General features: G+C 37.5%; 1 protein-coding gene across 5 annotated transcripts in view; it reads left to right on the top strand.

Annotated features, from left to right (window-relative positions):
* Positions 1–20098, top strand: part of KCNIP4 (potassium voltage-gated channel interacting protein 4) — a 382078-nt gene that overhangs the window by 88452 nt on the left and 273528 nt on the right. The window contains exon 1 of one of the 5 annotated variants that reach the window (XM_030270843.4): positions 11941–12123. The exons of 3 other annotated variants lie outside the window; for them this stretch is intronic. In XM_030270843.4, the coding sequence (XP_030126703.1) occupies positions 12111–12123 (13 nt within the window). In that variant the 5' untranslated portion in view covers positions 11941–12110. Of the gene's footprint in view, positions 1–11940; positions 12124–12681; positions 13060–20098 lie in introns of those variants that run through there. One more of the 5 variants, XM_030270840.4, reaches the window with a different exon arrangement.

Here is a 20098-nt window from a genome sequence, read left to right as displayed (position 1 = left end):
TCTCTAATCAGTGCATGAAAACAGGTTTTGATCATCCTAATTACTAATGACACTTTTATTCACAAGGCACATCCTTCTGCTTCCTCCATCCATATGCTGAAGGGACCTACACAGATATTGTACATATAGGAATACACAGGGAGAGTAATCTGTTAATTGTGCCCATGTTCTCAAGCACACAGCATTGTTTTACTCTACAAAACATGTGTATTCTTTAGAGTCTTATAAAATTGATCAAAGTAGATTACCAACACATTTTTGGCCGCTACCAAAAAGCTGCTATGCATACACCAAAGAGTAATAGCATGCACCAGGATGGATGTAATCTGTGAATAAAATGTTCTGAAAAGGCTCAGAGTATTTCTTGTGGAGAGACAGTAAAATGCTTACATGGTGAGAACTGAAAATCAAGGTTCAGTATGCTGCAGAGCATTCAGAGAAACCGAGGGAAGTCTGCAATGCTGAAGAAGTGCTGAAGTAGGAAATTAAACTGGTGATAAGTGGAAAGCTGGTCAGTAGATAGGATGGATCAGATTGCCAGTAAATTTCAGTAACTTACAGTAAATTTCTGTTGTGATATCTTACAGAGGTAGAAAGTAATATCAAAATCAGATGGAATGTTGAATAAAAATGCAATGTGAACATAAGAACATGGAATTTGTAAAGAATTAAGTATTTTGTCAAATATTTATTGAGAACCTGTTGATACTTGTTTTTACTTACAGTGACCAAAAAGAGAATACTTTGGTAGGTTGTCAGCTTACAGTTTTTCATACCATGTAGCATCTCTGGGGAACAGAAACAGGACAGGTAATCAAGGACAGGTAGCAAGTCCCTGTGGCTCAACCTAATTGGAATTTTGGAACCTTTCAGCTGTTAAATATTTTGTTCCAATATTTTATTCTGAATTTAATACTCAGAATGTCTCTTGGGACATAATTTCATTTTCTGGCTTTATACACTTGCCCTGAAATGTGGGAATATTTGCACTATGAGAGGCTCAAACATAAAAGAACAAGGTTGACTACTGAAGGCATCTGTTGTTCTCAGTAGGAATAGGATCCTTAGGGAATAGATGATCTAGCTGAGCTAATATAAATTGTGAACTATGACATATTCATTAAAAAGAAATCTCAAGTAGGATTCTAACTTAAAATGCCCTGGAAAAAAAAAGTCTTGGGCCTGCAATATTAAGCTACTTATTGAATAAATATGTATCTCTTGTATTCTCTTTTGATCAGCTGTTTCTTTTAACATTGTGGTCTGAGACTTGGCTTAGGAGTTTGTGTCCATTTTGTCTCCAGTCACCATCTGTGGGAATCCAGGGCTTCCCTCTGGCTGCCCTGGCAGGTCTGGGACCCTGGCAGGGGGTCAGGAACCCCCCTGTACAGAGCCCCAAGAGACACCGTCTGTGATCTCTGTCCATGGAAAAGAATGGCATTAATAGAAAAAATTGGTTTGAACAAGCTACACAAAGTGCTTGGATTAAAAGATCCAAGTCATCTTAGTCACAAATGAGAGACGATATCCCAGAAAGTCCTTTTTCAGCTCTGTGTTTCCAACTTAACTTTTCTAGATTCAAATGCCAGGATTTCTGTCTACGCATGTCACTCCTTCAGTTTCTACTTGTATGTACAAATGGTTTTGAAGCTGATGGTCTAATAATTCCTGGGATTTTAGAGGAAATAATCCTCTCTAGTTACATCATAAGCAGAGGGGTTTTTTGGGTTTTTTTGGGGTTTTTTTGTTGGTTTTTTTTTTGTTTGGTTGTGTTTTTTTGGTTTTTTTTTTGTTTTTGTTTTTGTTTTTTGTTTTTGCGTTTAGGCTAGGGATTTTGTTTGTTTTGTTTCCCCAGAAGTTTCTGCATGAGATATCAGACAGCATTTTAGTTCTGTGTCTCAGAGCCAATGGCCATGCCAGCAGTGGTTGTGAGTCAAGATTACAACTGCAAACAAACAGGACTTCAGACCTTCAGAAGCTCTGAGCTGATGGTCTTTTCAATAGCTAATAGCACAATAAAGACTAATAGTTTAGACTAGAAGTGGAATTGTGTTGTGATGGCAGTTAAAACCTTTGCCAGAGAAAACAGACATTTCTGAAGCACTGCTAAGTGGCTGTTCCAGCCATGCTTTTCTCATTGACACTTCTATTCTCAGTGTAACCATGAATCTCTGCCACGTAGTCCTCAAATTTAGAAATGTACACATCATGTTTCCTGGTTAGTAGGATTTCACTACAGTCTCATATTGCTGCATGTTCTCTTACAAGCAAAGAAGAAAAATATCCAAACTACAAAACCCCCCCAAAAATTGTCAAGTGTTTTTTATTCTATAAGCCTTCTTCACATATCTTTACACAGCTCTACTACAGGAACTTTTTAAAATTATTATCGCTTTTGGCATATCGCTCTATCATTAAACTCTACCACTAAACTTGCCCACAAAAAGAAAAAGGAAAAAAGAAAAAAGCAGAAGATAGTTTTTGGTCTCCTCTTCAAAATGATGGGGAAGATAATTTTTAAATGCATCTTGTTATTACAATTTTAAAATATGGGAAGCTATTTAAAACCCAAAATATAAGGAAAATCTGTATGTGTAAATGCATACAATATGAATGAATACTCCTTCTAGTTTTTCAGGTTTGATGGGGCATTCAAATTGCAAGAATGACAATAAAAATTTCTTTTGCCAAGGAGTTTGAGCCAAGAACATTTTGGTAGGCCAAAATTTTCTAGGGTGACTATTGTTTCATCTCTGAGATTTGGCAAAAAATTGTATTTTTTTTTTGTTTGTTTGTTTTTATTGCAGGGGACATCCTCTGCAATTTAAGTAAAATTTAAAGCATTATCCTGATATCCACTTTCTGATAGCCAAGACTGCACAAGTATTTTTCTAGGCAAATAATTTCAAGGTTGTTTTTTTACCAGCCTCACTCATACAGTCCCAGCTGGTTTAAAAATAATCTGTTCTTCAATATGGATTATTCCTGCAATCCTGGGTTTTGTTAGAGATCTTTGTTGTTAGAATTAGAGTTCTCAGATTCTGCACATGTTTACAAGAAGTCATAATCATGTTTGACTTCGACCTTCCTCCCCAGCCTTAAGTGAAGATTAGAGCAAGTGTTTAGTGTATAGAACAAAATAAAATTGCTAGAAAAACACCAAAAGTTCCATGTTGCTTTCTAAAGGGTTCTTATATTTTTTTGCTGGAAAAATGTCTTGGTATTAATTATTTGATTTTTTTTATGCTTTTGTTTTCTGTAAAATTTTTGTTACAACTTTTATAATTTCTTTTTAAAAACTCAGTGTCTGAATTTTCACCACCAAAATTTTTGTGCCATTTTAAATGATACCCTTCAAACCCAAGGGAAGTGGCAGGAGGAATTTTTGCACTTGGTTTAAGCTAACAAAAGAAGATCATTAAAATTTTATCATCTTCTTTTTAAATAAAGCATTGCTGGGAAAGGAAAAAAACTTGCTCCTGGCAGACAAGATTTTTTTTTTTTTAATTTTATTTTTAATATCAGATGGTAATACCTATGCACTAGATTATCTAGTAAAGGACTTGATAAAGACAGTGTTTTTTAAACTCCTCTTTGGAGAGGGCTGGACATGTCCACAGAAGTAAACTAGTTCTGTGTTGCAATGGATGAGAGTGGCTCAGAAAGTTCATGCTCTGGAAAAATAAAACAGGACAGGAAGTTCAAGATAAGTCAGAGGAAGAGCCCGGCCCAATAGCTTGCCTTTAAGAACTAAGGACTGATTAAAAACTGTCTGTTTTCCCCCATTCACATACCTTAACTACTTCAGTCATAGCAACATCTTGCATGATTTAAAGTGAATATTAATTTCCTTTCTGTCTATGGGCAAGTATGTGCATTTTGGTGACCTGTGTAAGTTCACAATAGGCGAAGTTCTGGGAAATCATTCTCATACTGCTGAGAATGAGCAAGTTCAGAAGTTGGCATTGCTCTTAAATGCTGACCATGAGACCAACTTTTGTTGAAAAGTCACAGGCAGGAAAGAAAACTGCAAACAGATTCATACAGTAAGAGAAAGTTTTATTCATGACATCTTTCTATGGACAAGAGAGGGAATATGCTTCATCTGATCCATATGTTTACAAAGCTATGAACTTATTTTTAGCTTATTTAAAATATTAATAGTGTAAATATAATTTTAAAAAATTGCAGTAATATCAACAGCTCATATGGATATGAGATATAGTGTGACCACTTAATGACTAGAGATATTCAGGAAAAATTTGGCTTGCATATCATCCTCCCCTAGTAGTAGTAGGGAATCTTCCTACTATTACTATTGGAATAGTATTGGAATCTTCCCTGAGATTGTAGGATATTTTGAAAAAAGACGTCCTTGTATTGATACTATCCTACATTTATAGATCATTTGCAAGGCAGTCACACGAACCACTCATGACTTTTTTTCCCATGGTGTATTTTTTCTTTAAAGATGAAATGTTCCAAAGAAGCCAAAGCAATATCTATTAGAATAGTGAGGAAATCCTATGATTGGTTTCAGATTAATATTTTGCCTTCCAGGAAAATCAACATGTTAAAACGTCTACTACCCATGTATTTAAATTTTTTTTGTTGTTGTTGTTGTTCTTTCATTGGGTGAAAACCAAAGAGATAAGGTATTAAAATGTGACCTATCCAAGTTATCTCTGAAGACATCATATGAAGGAGTCTAGATAATGATAAGATAAAATAATGTGGGATAAAATGGGATTACTAAATCAAAAGGAACTTGAGGTTGAGAGTGGAGTTACCTAATGGAAAAGAATGAAAACTGTATGACAAACCATAAATACTTGAATAAAATTGCTAAGGGCATCTTTGCAATTAAGATGCTTGTACTTGACAAGTTAGCTGTGTGTTGGAACTTGTGAGGGATGGTTGGGGGTTTTTGTGGGGTTTTGCCCCCCTCCCCTCAAGTCTTGTTCTTTGGACATAAGATAACTGTAATAGATTTTTTTTTTTTTTACTGAAGAGCTTATCTCTTCCATTTCTAATACTCTTCCTACAGTAAAGATAGCTGTCCTGTTCTGATGGGAAAAAGTTTGATGTCATAATTTCTGTAATATAAAGTCTGATTTGTATTTGGTGACTGAAGGTCTATATTGAAGCACAGACCAACTGATATGAGCTAGGAAATTTCTGAAGGGCTTAAATAGAAGTGATATTCATATCCACCATATAAGACCCTATAAAGTTTAAAGTTTACCATTGTTCTTCTAGTGTACAGATGTTGTTTTCTTCTAGTAGTATTTCTTCTCCTCACAGTGAGAGATACAAGTAGGGGTATTCCTCTGTATCTTTATATTCGTGAATATCAGTGTTGATTATATAATGTATGTGTGTATTATATCAAAATTATTATCCTTTGCACTGACCTGTAGAGTTTGGAGTCATTCTCATTATCAGCCTTTGACTTATCTTCTTGTTCTAGGCTTCAGCAGCAGATATTTATTTACAGGCAATTGATGAAGTTATTCTTTACTCACCTTGATCATATATAGGTTATTATCATTGTCACTCATTGTCACTGGCTTGTAACTTTATAGTATCTGAGTTCATAATTACACTGCTTCACTTCCTTAGGCTATAGAGCTGAAAAAATGGTTTGTGTTTGTGCTTAAGACCTTTCTTTGATTACATCTTAGGGTGTTGTCACTAGGAGACGCCAGTAACAACACTAGGGGACTGCAATGATTTCATACTCAGCTTCTACAGTTTCCTGAGGTCTCCTGCACATGGTCCCATCTATCTGCCTTACCACTAAGTGTGTGTTCCCACCTGGGAGCCAAAAATTGTCTTTCACTGATGCCTTTGGGTCACATGTGAGACTGAATTCCCTGGTTGCTCTGTTTTTCTGCTTTTAATCTTGAGGATTTACTTTGACTCTTCCTCTTTTCATCACTGGTTTAAAGTGGTATGAAAAGGGCAGATGAGGGAGGTTTGCCCAAATCCACAAGTAGTTGTGGCCATACTTGTCAGAAAATAAATGGCTGTATGGTTGCAGAAGAATATGTGGTAGAAGTTAGGGAAATAAATGATACTAAATAGATATTGAATAAGGCCTGCAAAATCACTTACAGAATTCTCATGGCTGATTTGGTGCAATGCTTGTTCTATAGTCTTAAGAATGCTGCATACGCAGTGTTGTCTGGTTTGCAGCCAATTTCTGATACCTCTCTCTTTAACAGGTTAATGTAGGTTTTGGGATCAAAGCACAACCTTGACACTACTTTTATTTTGTAGGGACATGATATGGATATGTTTTAGTTATATCAATTCTCAAAGATTTATGGAACTTATAGACTATTACAGCTATGGTTTCTGTATCAGGAAAGAAGATTCCTTCTGATTTTTTCTGCTCAGATTTCTCTTCCATTAAGTATAGATATAAATATGCACAGAGTCTGATACAATTAAATGAGGTATAAGAATTTTTCTGTTTTCTCTTGGAGGCAACCCCCAACGTTCTTGTAAATGGAACTAACATAAGAGTCCAAAGCCACCAAAAAACAAAACAAAACAAAAAACCAACCCCACCTTCACATAATTGATATTTGTATGCTGCAATCGGGATTTTTTTTGAGAATATTAAGAAATAATATATTTTTAAGTTGGAAGGTAAGACCATACATACAAAACATGATCTGTTAGTTTATTGATAACACTGCCCTGCAACTTTGCATACAGGTATTCAATATCTATTGAACATTAAAAGTTAGTACTCTGGCTTCTGCAGTGATAATTTTACAGTGCATGCACAGAAATTAATGTGCAACATGAAAACTGCATTATACCATTTTATTTTTCAGCAGGTAAATCCCAGTCTTGTTTATTCTCCAGCACAAACCACAGGCTGGCTGTAGGAGGTCAGGCCGGGAAGTTGCTCATGTCTGACACTGCAGCATTTGGGAGTGATGAATATTTAATTAGGCGAGTGTGGACCATGGGGGAGGTTGAGGCAGCTGTAGTTGCTGGTTGACTGTCTGCAGTATCATCGTAGAATGTTATGTGAAAATGAATCCTTGGGGTAAGCTTCAAGGACACTGAGTAAGTAAAAAAAGGCATTCTGAGAACAGATAGCTCAAGGAAGGTGGGAGTAATAGGGATAAATGTTTTAAGTGTTTCTGTTACACTGATCAAAGATTCTGGTGGGCTAAGCCAATGTGTCTTATTAGTTTACATAAATATATTATAAAATTCAGTTTGAACCGATAGAGTGTGGGACTATAACAGCAATAACAGTAATTTATTTTATGCAGGTATTAGCTATCCGAATAAAGCACATGTATAATTTGTTGATATTATGCAAACAGTGCAAGGTAGCAGTCATTTCTCTGTAGCCCTATTTTAAACACAGCAACAGAGCTGTTTGAAGATATTATTCTTAGTAATCGTTCAGGAGAAATTAAACACTAAAAACAAAAGCAGGAAGACTGTATTAATTTTCAGTAGCATAGGCCAGGATAAAGATTTCTTACTATTTTTTCTTCCACATTTAAAATTATTGCATGCAGCTTGGATAAGTAACATTAGGGCTAATAGAAAGCTTTTAATTCTGCTATGAAGGGTATAAAAAAAAATAAAGAAGGTAAATAAGTCTGTATTTATAACCAGGTACCTTGGCGGTCTCCCCACTCTCTGTCCAGGCCTCTGTGGAAGTTATTTTCCTACAAGACAGAACCAGACCATTTCCACATCCCATGTAGACATACATTTTAATATGGAATGCATGGAGCAAGAAACAGCTTCTGGTTCCTTGTCACTATAACATTCAGGACAGACAACAAAGAACAACAACCATTTAATCTAAGTAAATTTAGCTAGCATATTGCTGCTAATCAGTTAGGAAGGGAACATATGCCTGCATCTCTGCTTCCCCAGCTCATCCTCTATCATATAACCATCTCTGGTCTGTGTTAATACCCAAGACTAAATTTGAGCAAATGACGTGCAAGAGAATTTTTGTTGCTATTCACTGGCTGTGGCTAAAAGTGGTAGCTGATATTTTCATGGACATCATGAATAATTTGGGATTACTTCTGCGGTTTCCAGTGACTTCTATGATGAATGACTCTCATCCTGCTGCATCCACTTGAATAATGATTGCGAACTTGGGACACCTCAGTGCACAATACTGTCAAGTCAAGAAGTCCACAGAAGAGCTATTAAAATAGATACAGTAGGGACTGTGATTTAAGAGGACTCTTACTTTTATGACAGTCAAGGAGCAACTGAAGAGAGACCTGATGATGGTCATCTACTTGTGGCAGCTGTTTATTATGCTCTATCGTAAACATCTTGCTGTTACCTTGTGCTCACCCATCTGTTTGTTTATGCCCATCTGTTATAGTTTGCCATGTGCTCAGGTTGTAAATATTGCTGTTGTTTGAAATAAAAAGGTTAATAATCCTTTGATTAAAAAAAAAAATCGAGTTATTGAATTCAGTATTTGCATTAAGAAAAAAAAAGCTCTTACAAGCCTCCGGAGTCAACATCGAGGAAACTCTGTACTGGTTTTTCTGCTCCTGGATAACTTCCTGTGGTTACCCTTTCTGATGAGGTTGAAGCATTTAATTGAGTCTATTTTTGTTGTAAGGTTTCAATTTGCTTTTAGTCAATAGCAAGGACTAGTTCAGGAGGAAATTTTGTTTTTTGAAGTTAGAGGATTGTGTGCAAATGAAAGAGGTTTACATGGCAAATTGCCTGCAAGAAGCCAATCAGCTTGTGATCTTTATATGTCACTTCAGCTTCTGCTGGAGATTTTATTCACAAAGTAGCGAATTTATATTTGGCCTGAACTGTCATCTTCAGTCTATGGGTTTCTTCTCATCAAATATTTGTGATGGCTTTTTTTTTTTCTCTCCCTAAACTCTTATATGTGCCTTTGGCATTTTAGTCTTTGCCATTGTTACTTAATATGACAAGAGCCACATTTAATTTCTTGTTGAATGTTTTAAGAGATGTTTTTTCAATCTTTTTTTATTAAATAAAATCTGTATTTAGTAACTTTTTTCTCTTTCAAAACATAACTATAATGCTAGCTAATTTATCATTTTATACCAGTCTGTTGCAGTGGTCAGTTCTGAGACCTGCAATGCTTTTGGGGTTTATATTTTTTTGTTTTTTGAAAGAAGAGTCATCCACATTGTCCCAGAAGCCTAAACAATCTAAAAATCATTGGTTTTCTTTAATTATTTTAGAATGAGTTTTCATGTTGCTATTGATGTGTTTCTTTTTTGGTTTTGTTTAGTGGGTTTTTTGTTTGTTTTTTAAATAGTTAAATACTATTCCTACACAGGAAAATGTAAAGCAATACTGATACATAGCTGCCAATAATGACCATCTCTGAACTACAGTGTACTAGTGTAGTTTTTTAATTTGTAGTGTTAGACTAAAGCTATATCAGTGTCTACTCTCCTCTAAGGATGGTTAGGTTGCAGTTCAATTGACAACAGGTGGGCCTGGGGCATAGACCTGTGATGTTGAGACCCTAATTGAAGTTATAAAAATACATGTGGAGTTTCATATTTGGGCTGAATAAAACTTAATTTCATACATTTTTGGTTTTGCACTGCTTTCTTGCCATGGTGACAAAGATTTTAAGATTTTTCTTGTAGCTTTGTGTAGAAATCCTCACAGGAAGAAAATATTTTGTTATTATCAATTAATGTGTCCTGACTGCACTATAATATGCTTTGTACATTCAGGGAAATGTTCCCATTTTGCTTTTAAACTTGACTGCAGCTGTTGACAGTCTTTTACAAAAACTGCATGTTTCCTCCCTAGTAATTTCATTCTTGCTAAGCACTTCAAACAAAGTAATTTTGTATTTTATGTTATTCTAGGAGCCCATGAGCTGGGCTTGGTGAAACAATTTGAAAATCCAGTTTACAAAGAGCTTTTCCTTTTTTCTTCCATTTGCTTCTCCTAATGTTTGAAAAGAACTTCTGTTACATATGCATGTGTTTAGTTCCTCCTCCATTTTACTTAGATAGCAGTTTTTCTAAGTACCTGGATCCAAAGTCAGAATTTCTAGGAACTGATGCAGACCCTTCTGACATTAAGAGGATCTTTTTTCAGTGGATTTTAGTTCAGCTCTATGGATTATAAATTATTAGGGATGGACCTTGCTTGTAGATATAAAAAGTATTTTTTTTACCTCAATGCAAAGAGACTGGCTCTGTCCGAGGACCTTAGTGTGTCAATTCATAAAGATAAAAAAAGTATATTACAAATATATAGAAGTCGATATTGTCGGTCCTTCATATTATTTGACTATAGTTTTCAAATGTACCATGGTGGTTTTACTACAGTTTTCTGTTCTAACTTTCCTGCCCCCTTTTCTCTGATCTGTTCTCTTGAGCTGGGAAAAAAAAACCCCAAAAAACAACAAACCTTTAATCTTAGTCAATATTTCCTGCTGACTAGAGAAATATGGGCTGATAGATTTAGATCCAATGCTATCAAAATACTTCACTGATTGTTAAAAAAAATATCTTGGTGTAACTAGTCAAAAATCTTTCATGAAATCTGCCTTAGGTAGCAAATACTGTTATTGTATATTGAAATGTGAAGGCTTAGGAAACAGTGTCAAACTGTGTTAGAAGTGGTACAGCTTTATTTGAGGGGTTTTTTGGGTGGTGGAAGAGCAACACATGGTCTTGGTGATTCATGCTTATGGCTTTAGAAAACCAGTATTTCAGTTGCTTAGGCTTCAGTAATTTTCAGTTCCTTGTTTTGAAGTAACACTGCTAGTGAAAATTCTATAAAGCAATTGGCGATGTCAAAGGATTAAAAAGGTCAAGAACTCCAGTTCAGAGCCATTTGCATTGGCCTCTTCAGTCCCCCTCTAAAGAAGAGACAGAAAGTTATGCTTTTGGTATCTTCACCTCTACCAGCTGTTTAAGGAGCTTTCCTTTCAGAGACCAAAGGAGTTAATAAATTTGTAAGGCACACTGGCATCTCCAGTACCTCAGGATCTGATGGGTTTTGTTGGAGGGGTATTGGGTTGGGGGGGTTTGTTTGTTGGTTGGTTTGTTTGTTTGTTTGTTTTTAGGTTTTTGTGGACTTTTTTTGGGTTTGGGGTGTCTTTTTTTGGATGATTTTCTTTGGTAAAACTGTATTGCATCTTTTCAGAAAAAGCTCTGCCAAGAAATTAGTTCCTGCTTTAGATGAGTGGCTGTAGGAAGTAGTGCAAACATGGAATACTGGAATTTGCCCACATCCTTCTCAGACTAATCTCTGTGTTGGAGTAACCTGGGGGCTTCTGTGAGCTATTTCATTTTAGTTCTTTCCATTATCTGTGTAGCTTCACTGGAAGCATCAGACAGCATGCTTGTGTTTCAGATAGCAGACACAGAAACTGTGTCATCTAACTGCAACTTTGATAATGCTTTGATGTATTGTGTCTATAATGTATTTATCTCTGCTCACTGCATAGTATAGACAATAGCTTGAAGATGTGCATTTGTGTTTATTGTAATTTTTAAAGGCATTCGCCAAAACGTTTTATGGTCAGTGCTGTCATAAAATTAGATTAATTGATGATTTTATTCTGTTAAGCTTTTCCTTAATAGGTTGGTTTTTCTTTTTTTTTCTTAATTTTTTAACTGTATTAGGCATTACATATTGCATCACCCTCTAATGCAATAGAGCTGTTCTCTATGAGGGAAGTACTCCAAGGGAAATGAAAACATATTCTTTGGGTTCTGTGGTCATGGATGTAGACTACAGCAGATAATTTTTATTAATAAGAAATACTTCTCAGCAAGTTGGAAAACAATGAATATATAACGGAATAGTAAGGACTACAGGTAGCTTCCTACGAGCTTTTCTTGGAGACATTCTAACCACAGAATCTTGACGAGCTTTTCTCGGAGACATTCTAACCACAGAACGCTAACTGTGCCAGAGCCTGTTCCCAGCTGCCGCAGGTCGGGGGGCTGGAGAGCCGGGGCAGCTCCCCGCACAGAGGTACCAGAGCGGTTTCTGCTTCCTTCCTCCTGCCGTACAGGTGTGCAGCGCCTGGCGTTTCCATCACCTTCAAGCCGGCTACGGGGCCCGAGGCCGCCATGCAGAGTGCAGGTGAGGAGAGCCCCGCCCGCTCACCTCGGTGACGCTCCCGCAGCTCAGGCAGGGCAGCACCGTCCCCTGGGCCCCGGCGTGCGCGGCCGGGCGGGCTCTGCCCTCGCTGGGTTCGCCTCCGCCCGGCACCGCGGGAGCGGAGCAGCGCCGTGCCCCGGCCTCTGTCCGCGGGAGGAGCGCGGAGCGGAGCGGCTCCCGGGGGCGGTGCTGTGCTGCGCAGGGCTGGGCTGGGCTGTGCCGTGCCGTGCCGTGCCGTGCCGTGCTGTGCTGTGCTGCTTGCGTGGGGCGGGCACCGGCACCGCCCCGCCCGCCGGGCTGCGCGCCCGCGGTGCCGCCCGCGGCCAGCGCCTGCCGCGGGTCCGGCCGCGCCGGGGGCGCCGGTGGCCGCGACAGTGCCTGCACCGCGCCGTGCCGAGCCCGAGCCGTGCCGAGCCCAGCCCGAGCCGTGCCGTGTCCTGCCCAGCCGTGCCGAGCCCAGCCCGTGCCGTGTCCTGCCCAGCCGTGCCGAGCCCAGCCCGTGCCGTGTCCTGCCCAGCCGTGCCGAGCCCAGCCCGAGCCGTGCCGTGTCCTGCCCAGCCGTGCCGAGCCAGCCCGAGCCGTGCCGTGTCCTGCCCAGCCGTGCCGAGCCCAGCCCGTGCCGTGTCCTGCCCAGCCGTGCCGCACCGCGCTGTGCCGCCGCGGGCTCCCTGCGCAGCCACCCGAGGCAGATCGGCGGAGTTTGCTCGGCTGTGAGGAGGCGGCGAGGCCGTGTGAGGCTCTGAACTGCCCCAGAAGTTGGCTGGCAGAAACTGTTCCCTTTATTGGCAAAGTCGTCAGGCTCTCCTCAGAGGAATACCCCATTGCCTAAGATGAGTGGCTGTAGGAAGCGGTGTAAGCGGGAAATAATGAAATTTGCCCAGTACCTTCTCAGGCTAATCACAGGTTCTCTTCACACAGGTAATGACTGTTTTTCTCTGTAGTCGAGCTGTTCAGCATGATAACGAGAGAATTGCCTAAGGATAATACAGCGTTGTCATTGTTTTATATTATCATTCCTTTCATTTTATAAATAATAATAAAAGAAGATCTGTGAACTACTTTGTGGCAGAGCATAATGAAAACAGAGCATAGCCTGATGTTACTGTGTCTAGACAATCTGACATTCTCTAAGCCTTTACACACACCAACCCAAATTGGGATGTGGGTGTACATGGTTCCTCCTGTCCACCTGTATGTGTTAATGGTACTGCAGAGAAGACACATTGTCATAAAGGATGAATCTTATGTTTTTTATTTTCCCTGTTTCTTGGACTGATATTCTGTGACAAGCACACTACATTCTCTTTCTCGGAGGCTTGGTTTTGCTTATCTAAAGATGTAAATCAGCTGCAATCTGTCAATGGGATGTTATAGTATCTTGTGGGAAATTATAAATAACACTTGTGCTTTGCCCTTAAGGAATTTGAAACATAGTGGTTTTCAGCTTTCCTTAGGTAATTTTTTTTCTGTAACCTTGGACAAAGTGTGCAGTACCAGGGAAGGTTTCTAAGCTATACTGAGCAGATGCTGTAGTTTTCTTATCAATTTGGAAAATATACTTTTCTCACAATTCAGCATTTTCTGTGGCTGTTCTCAACAGCTGACAAATATGATAACTTACATGATGTCATTCTGTATTTATAAAATATAATTGTGCTTCTTTCTAGATTTCAGTTACTTTTTTTCCCCCTTGCAGAGTTGCAAGTCCAGCATCAGCAGATAATATCCAATTATGACAATACAATTGTTGAGAATTAAAAGCCATTTATTTAAAGTCATCTGAAAGTTTCAGCTGGTTATTTTCATTTGTGTGGTGGTGGTGGTGATGGTGTGTTGGTTATTTGTGGTTTTTGTTATGACACTGATGAAAAGATTTGAGAGCAAAGTTGACTCTTTAGCAATAATTGGAAGAATTGATGCATGCAATAAATGAGATTTGGGATTACAGTGCTATAAAAGTCACAGCGCAAACACTGACAATGTGTACTTTATAGGATGCTTGTAACTTTTGGAAATCTGACACAGCTTTTTAATAACTTTGAGTGTCTGGTAACAGAATTTCCCTGCCTTTATTTTCTCTATCATTCCTAGTCTATCGTAGTTTCTCTTTTGTAAACTGCATCAATTCAAATTTTTCTGAAAACACTGGCTTCTTGATTTCATGAGTTGCTATGGAAATTAAATAATATATGATGCAAGAAGAAAGATGTGTTAGAAATTCTTAGCAATACTCTTTTCACAAAGTCACCCAAGCTTTTCCTTTCCTATCTAGCAAATGATGCACACATTACTCTATTTTTCAGATTGACATTTGTGCTGCAACCTTTCTGAGCTCACAATTCAAAACCATTTTCAAGACTTGCTGTGGATACTGATTCATATGCTATCACTAAAAGAAGTTATATTTTTAAAATTAAGCAGCACTTATTCAATGATATAAACCCAAGTGGGGTGGCCTCAGATCAGTTTCCTTAAAGGCAAGCAAGCAAGCAAAAAATCCCCACTCTTAGGAAGAGCTGAGATACTTCTGAGGAGATTTTCAGTTTGTTTTTACTACAGGTAATGAATGGTATCTTGCTACTCTTATTAAGTTAATAGACTTCATCATGTTCAAATTACGTGGCAAGTGAGCTCAGGATAATGTCAGGATAATACCTGACATGTGAAGGGAGGGAGAGCTCCACTGTTAAATTCTTGCATAGCCCAGTCCTACTCAGTAACCTCAACTGTTGCAAACCAGTTACTGTTCAGCCTGAAAAATCTAATGCATAATTTACTCTGTGATAATTAGTTGATAATTAATGAAGTTGAATTAGAAAGCCTAGTTGAAAGTGTTAGAAAGTTATACTTTGTATAATAAAGATACTGCCGTTTCTATCTTGAGCATTCAATTATTTAGGATAGGTATCAGAAACAAAGAAGTGTGCTTATTTCACTTCTTAGAATCAGGCAATCTCATCACCCAAGTAGACAATTAATTTCAAAGTGTAAGTGTTTACTAAGAAGAACAATGGTGAATGTAATTTAATTTCTATGTTGATATGATTTGGCTTGTAATTTTCTTTTCAGGCGTTCCTTAATATTTAAATTATACTTAATAGTTTGGAACAACACATTCTTGAAAGTACTTGCACTGAGTATAATCCATCCCTTCTTCCTGTATATGTAGGCATGTTGAATATATACTTAATCTACACATCTATACAAGCTGTGCTGCAGCTGATGTGATTACATTGATCAGAAACAGAACAAAGTCATATAGGAGGGAGACTGGGTTTTCTGGCTATGGGCTGGCTAAGGAGTCACTGTTGATTACTGGTTCTATAGCCTGTGTTTCATAACCATTTATAGCACTACAGACTTTCTCTGCAGTAAATCTAAATATTTAAAATAAAAATAGTCTCATATAGCTGTCTGTAATAATGCATAAGCATGGACTTGTGCTTCATAGTCCACTCAGCTGGAACCAATATTAATGAAACTACCCCCTTGCTTGAAGGTAAACGCTGTACAAGCCTTTACAATGGGTTTTAAGTGGCACTCTCTGCATGAATGCATCCAGATCACTCAGGTTTTTTACATCAAGTCACTATGATTGATAGCAAAATGTAGTGAAAAGAAATAGTCTTTTAAACAAAGTTTTTGATTTCCCATGATTTTTATTATATAGTAAGTTGGTGTGCTTCCACAAGTGAAACATATTCCCTCATTGAAGATGGCAAACCAAGTATCATACCGTTCCCTACTTTGTTGCCTCCTGACTTGCAAGCACCTGGTCTCTGAAACACTGTCATAAATTCTTGGCACTGCTCTTGAGAATGTTTTAGTTTTTGGATGCAGCATGGATTTGTATATTATAAATAATTTTGAGATTGAGAAGTAGGTCATAGATTATCTTAAAATGGAGGAAAAGTGATTTCAGAGCAATAGCTATTGAGTTTTTCTTAACTGTCACAACTGATGAAAGATTAAAGATATGACAGAACCAAAACCTTCAGTAGTAGGTTTTCACAATTACATCTCTTTCAGGCATGTTTATATTAAATGTCTGCTATGACCTATTCATATAGGAGATCAGGTTTTACAGGACAGATTTAAATTCCCAGTTAGCATATATGTATAAAGGGAATGAAGTGGGGAATTTCACTGGCTGTGAAATTGTACTCCAACAAACTGAAGGTACCTCTCTCTTCTAGGCTTTTGTAGATTAGGTCATGGATTGATGTGGGGTTTTTTGACTTTAGATTTTCTGGGGGTTTTGCTTTTTTTTGAATTTCAAGGTTGATGAAATTGGTGTAAAGTAGCATTCATCAAAGACTTCATATTTTTGTAGGTAAAATAAAGCAAACCAGTTAGTGAGTGCAGGTTGTACTTTCTGATGGCATGTTCTTTGATGAAACAGACTACCAAAGATAGTCTCTAGTCCTTCATTCTGCCTTTTCTTTGCACAGAAATGTTTTCTGGCCTACTGCCAAGAGGAATATATCATCTGAGCATAGCTCTGAAGCTGTGGGAGGCCTCACAACTGTACTCCTCTGACTGGCCTATTTCATGTGCCTATCACTTCCAAAAGTCTGAGACTGTTTAGGACAGTAGTTTATTCTGAATTCCTTTACAGGCTACTCCTTGGTAAATCCAAGAGGAATCACCTTTTTTTGCATGGAGGTTACCAGATTCTCTTAACTTCTATGGTGCATAATAAAGAAGTAGAATAAATTAAAAGACAAAAATAATGCAAAATATTAAAATAATCTTTAAAAATATAAAACAAAGAGAGGAGATAAAAAGACTGTTCCCCTTTTTATGCAAACAGGATATAACATAAAATTATTTTAAAAGACCTTTTATCTTGAAGACATTATGGAAAACCTAAAACGTCAACATTTGTGGGAAAACAGGTTTAATGTGTTTCCAAATGCCTTTTTTATTGCTGAAATATTTCTTTTTTCTATTTTTTCTTTAATACCAAATCAGTATTATTCATGAACTTAACTGGTCTTTTTTCATTTATTTTTTACAGGAAAGATTCCCAGATTCAAGGTCAGCATCTCTTGGCTGTTGCCTATGAGGTAGTTTGAACCTCTGGGGTTTCAGAAATTTTTCCTATACAGAGGTGCAGTGTTCTCTCTATAGATAATTTCACAAGTTCCAACGTGCAAGAGTGAAATATTTGCCATGCCCTGTTTAAGGGAAGAAGTCTCATTAATTTAAAATAAGCCGTTCCAGATTTCATTTGAAATTCTGCATTGTACTTTATTCATGCTCAAGTTCCTGATTAGGACTGACAACTTTTGCAGGTGCTGTCTTGATATTCATCTTCCTTTGAGGGAAATCCCTTCAGTGGAAGGGTTTGGTGAATACTGAATGTCAGCACAGTGGGATTTTGAGTAGGGTTTGTGTACTACCTGACAGAGGTGTTTGAGCATAAAATATCAGGCTTTGAAAGAAAATTACCTGAAAAAACACCAACTAACCAAAAACTCCCTCAATTATTTTTTGTTTGTTTGTTTGTTTTGTTGGTTTTTATTTGTTTGTTTTTGTTGTTGTTGCTGTTAGCTCTTGTTAAATATATTAGGTGAATTTTGCCCAAGACCTACTGTAATGTTGCTAGGATTTTTCATTGATTGAATTGTTGAGTACCTGGCTTTTGAAAACACTTCTATATTACACTACCCCTATATATATATTGTCACTCCAATAGGCATTTTGTTTAGAATAGGCTGTAGTACAGACAGTGCTCTGAGACAAAAGACCAAGATGCATTGAGCTTAGTAACAGGCAATGTGAAATATATTCTGGGGAAAGCTGAGAATGCCTTAACTTAATGTGCTTAAGATGTGTTCTGCTTCAAATTGGAAAATTAAAATATTTGTTTTGTTCCCTCAAAAAATCAATCCTACCTGTATGCCTCTCACATGCTTCAGATTTACTGTGAACTTTCAGCAGTTTTGTAGAAAATTGCTCAGATTTCAAGTAGTATAATCTGTTACAAAATGTGTTATAATAAATTACATGTAAGCACTCAAAAATTATAAATTTTTCTCTCATCAGAAATCAGTCTACATAGACTGCCTTTGCTCTTCCTGATTTGCAATTCAGTGTTGTGCAAAATGTTTCAGGTTCTATAATCCTGCATATTTGAGTTAGACTGAACTTCACAGATGGATGAAGCAGTAGTGGATATCTTGAAGTGGGGCATCCAAAGGCAATACCCTAATCTTTAAACATATTCTCCTGAATATTTTTAAATATTTGACTCAAATGTCCCATGTTTTTCAGGTATTAACATCATATAACCTATTTAAAGAAGACTTTTTTTTCCAGATCATTCCAAAAGAACCCCCACTGAAGTCTTAAAGCTTATTATGGGGTGTTAATTGGAAAAGGACAAAGTTAGCATGCTGCATACCATTTCTGTTGAAAAAAAATGAGGTTTTACTCTCTCATTCCAAGTCTTAATCTTAATTAAAATGAAAGATACAGTTCATCTTCTCTTGCAAATGACATGTTGGAAAGCATCTTGTAGTCATCAATAATGATCTTCCTTTTGGAAGTCCTACTTCCTGTACTGTTCTTGTAAGAGTCCAAACTACTGACGTCATTTATAAATATAGTATTAAAAATTCAGCTGTACATAAGGCACAGCACTTGATAATATGCTTAAAAATACTCTTAAAGGAACTTTTTAAAAGTTACCAAATACTGCAGACAAAATGTTGGGAAATGGCAGCATTAAGACTGTTTCAGCCTTGTACAATATAAGACAGTTCTTCACTGTGTGTGTACTTTTCATTTAACCATTGCACAGAGTAGCTTGGAGTATAGAAGCAGCAAGGAGAAGGATATTAGAAATTTGGGTGCAAACTAAAATAAGCACAATCTTGGAATGTACAGACTGGTTTTTTGGTTGTTACGTTTTTTTTCCTTTTATAAGGACTTTCTACTGCAGACAGACATTGCACAATGATTCTCAAAGATTCTAAAATGACAGCTAAAATTCAAAGTAGGGAAAGCAGGGTAAAATGAACTGGTACATGCTGGACAAAATGAGCTTTATGTCTGAATGGATAGGTGGTGAGCTTGCTACTGGCCAGGAATGAAACCCTGGGGCTGATAAACCTATGAAACTCCTTACTAAAGGATGTTGTTAGTGCAAAAAGTTCTGCATGAGTCCAGAGGGACCACTTGAGTAAAGAGTTGGAAAACAAACCTGTTGGGAGACACGGTCTAGACTAAACATGTAAGAATTTCCCTGAGATGAAAGTAGTCCATGGCTATGAAAGTGTTAGGGAAAAATGTTCTAAGTGCTTTTCCTGTTTCTCGTTTTCACTGAGCATACTCTAATAGCTGTTAGTGAAAACAGGATATTGAACTTGACATATCCTTAGTCTAAACCAATTCAGTAGTTCCTGTGTTTTTATATTGTTAACCTGCATTCAAAAAAGGTGATTCCTGGATTTACCAAGGAGCAACCCTTGAAAGAGTTCAGAATAATTTATTTCCTGAACAGCCTTGGACTTTTGGCAGTGTTTGGCACGTGAAATAAGACAGTCAGAGGAGTGCAGTTGGAGGCCTCCCACACCTGTGCTCAGATGATATATTCCTCTTGGCAGTAGGCCAAACAATTTTTCTGTGGAAAAAAAAAAAAGGCAAAATGAAGGACTAGAGATTACCTTTGGTAATCCATTTTATCAAATAACATGCCATCAGAAAGTACAACCTGCATTTACTAATTGGTTTGGGAGGTTTTTTGCCTAAGAAAAATATGAAGTCTTTGATAAATACTAGTTTACACCAGTTTCATTAGTCTTGATATTTAAAAACAAGAAAGCAAAAACCCAGTCACAAAAGTCAAAATAAACTTCTCTGGCGTTAGGATGTTTTCATTGGTTCAGTGGTTTAGTACCACAGTCCAGCAGCTCAGTAATCCTGTCTCTTTTTGTTCTCAACTAAGTGA

Source organism: Taeniopygia guttata, chromosome 4 (genome assembly GCF_048771995.1).
Source record: "Taeniopygia guttata chromosome 4, bTaeGut7.mat, whole genome shotgun sequence".
Classification (NCBI taxonomy): domain Eukaryota; kingdom Metazoa; phylum Chordata; class Aves; order Passeriformes; family Estrildidae; genus Taeniopygia; species Taeniopygia guttata.
Note: the sequence above shows the minus strand (reverse complement) of the source record. Positions and strands in the feature narration are given on the sequence as shown.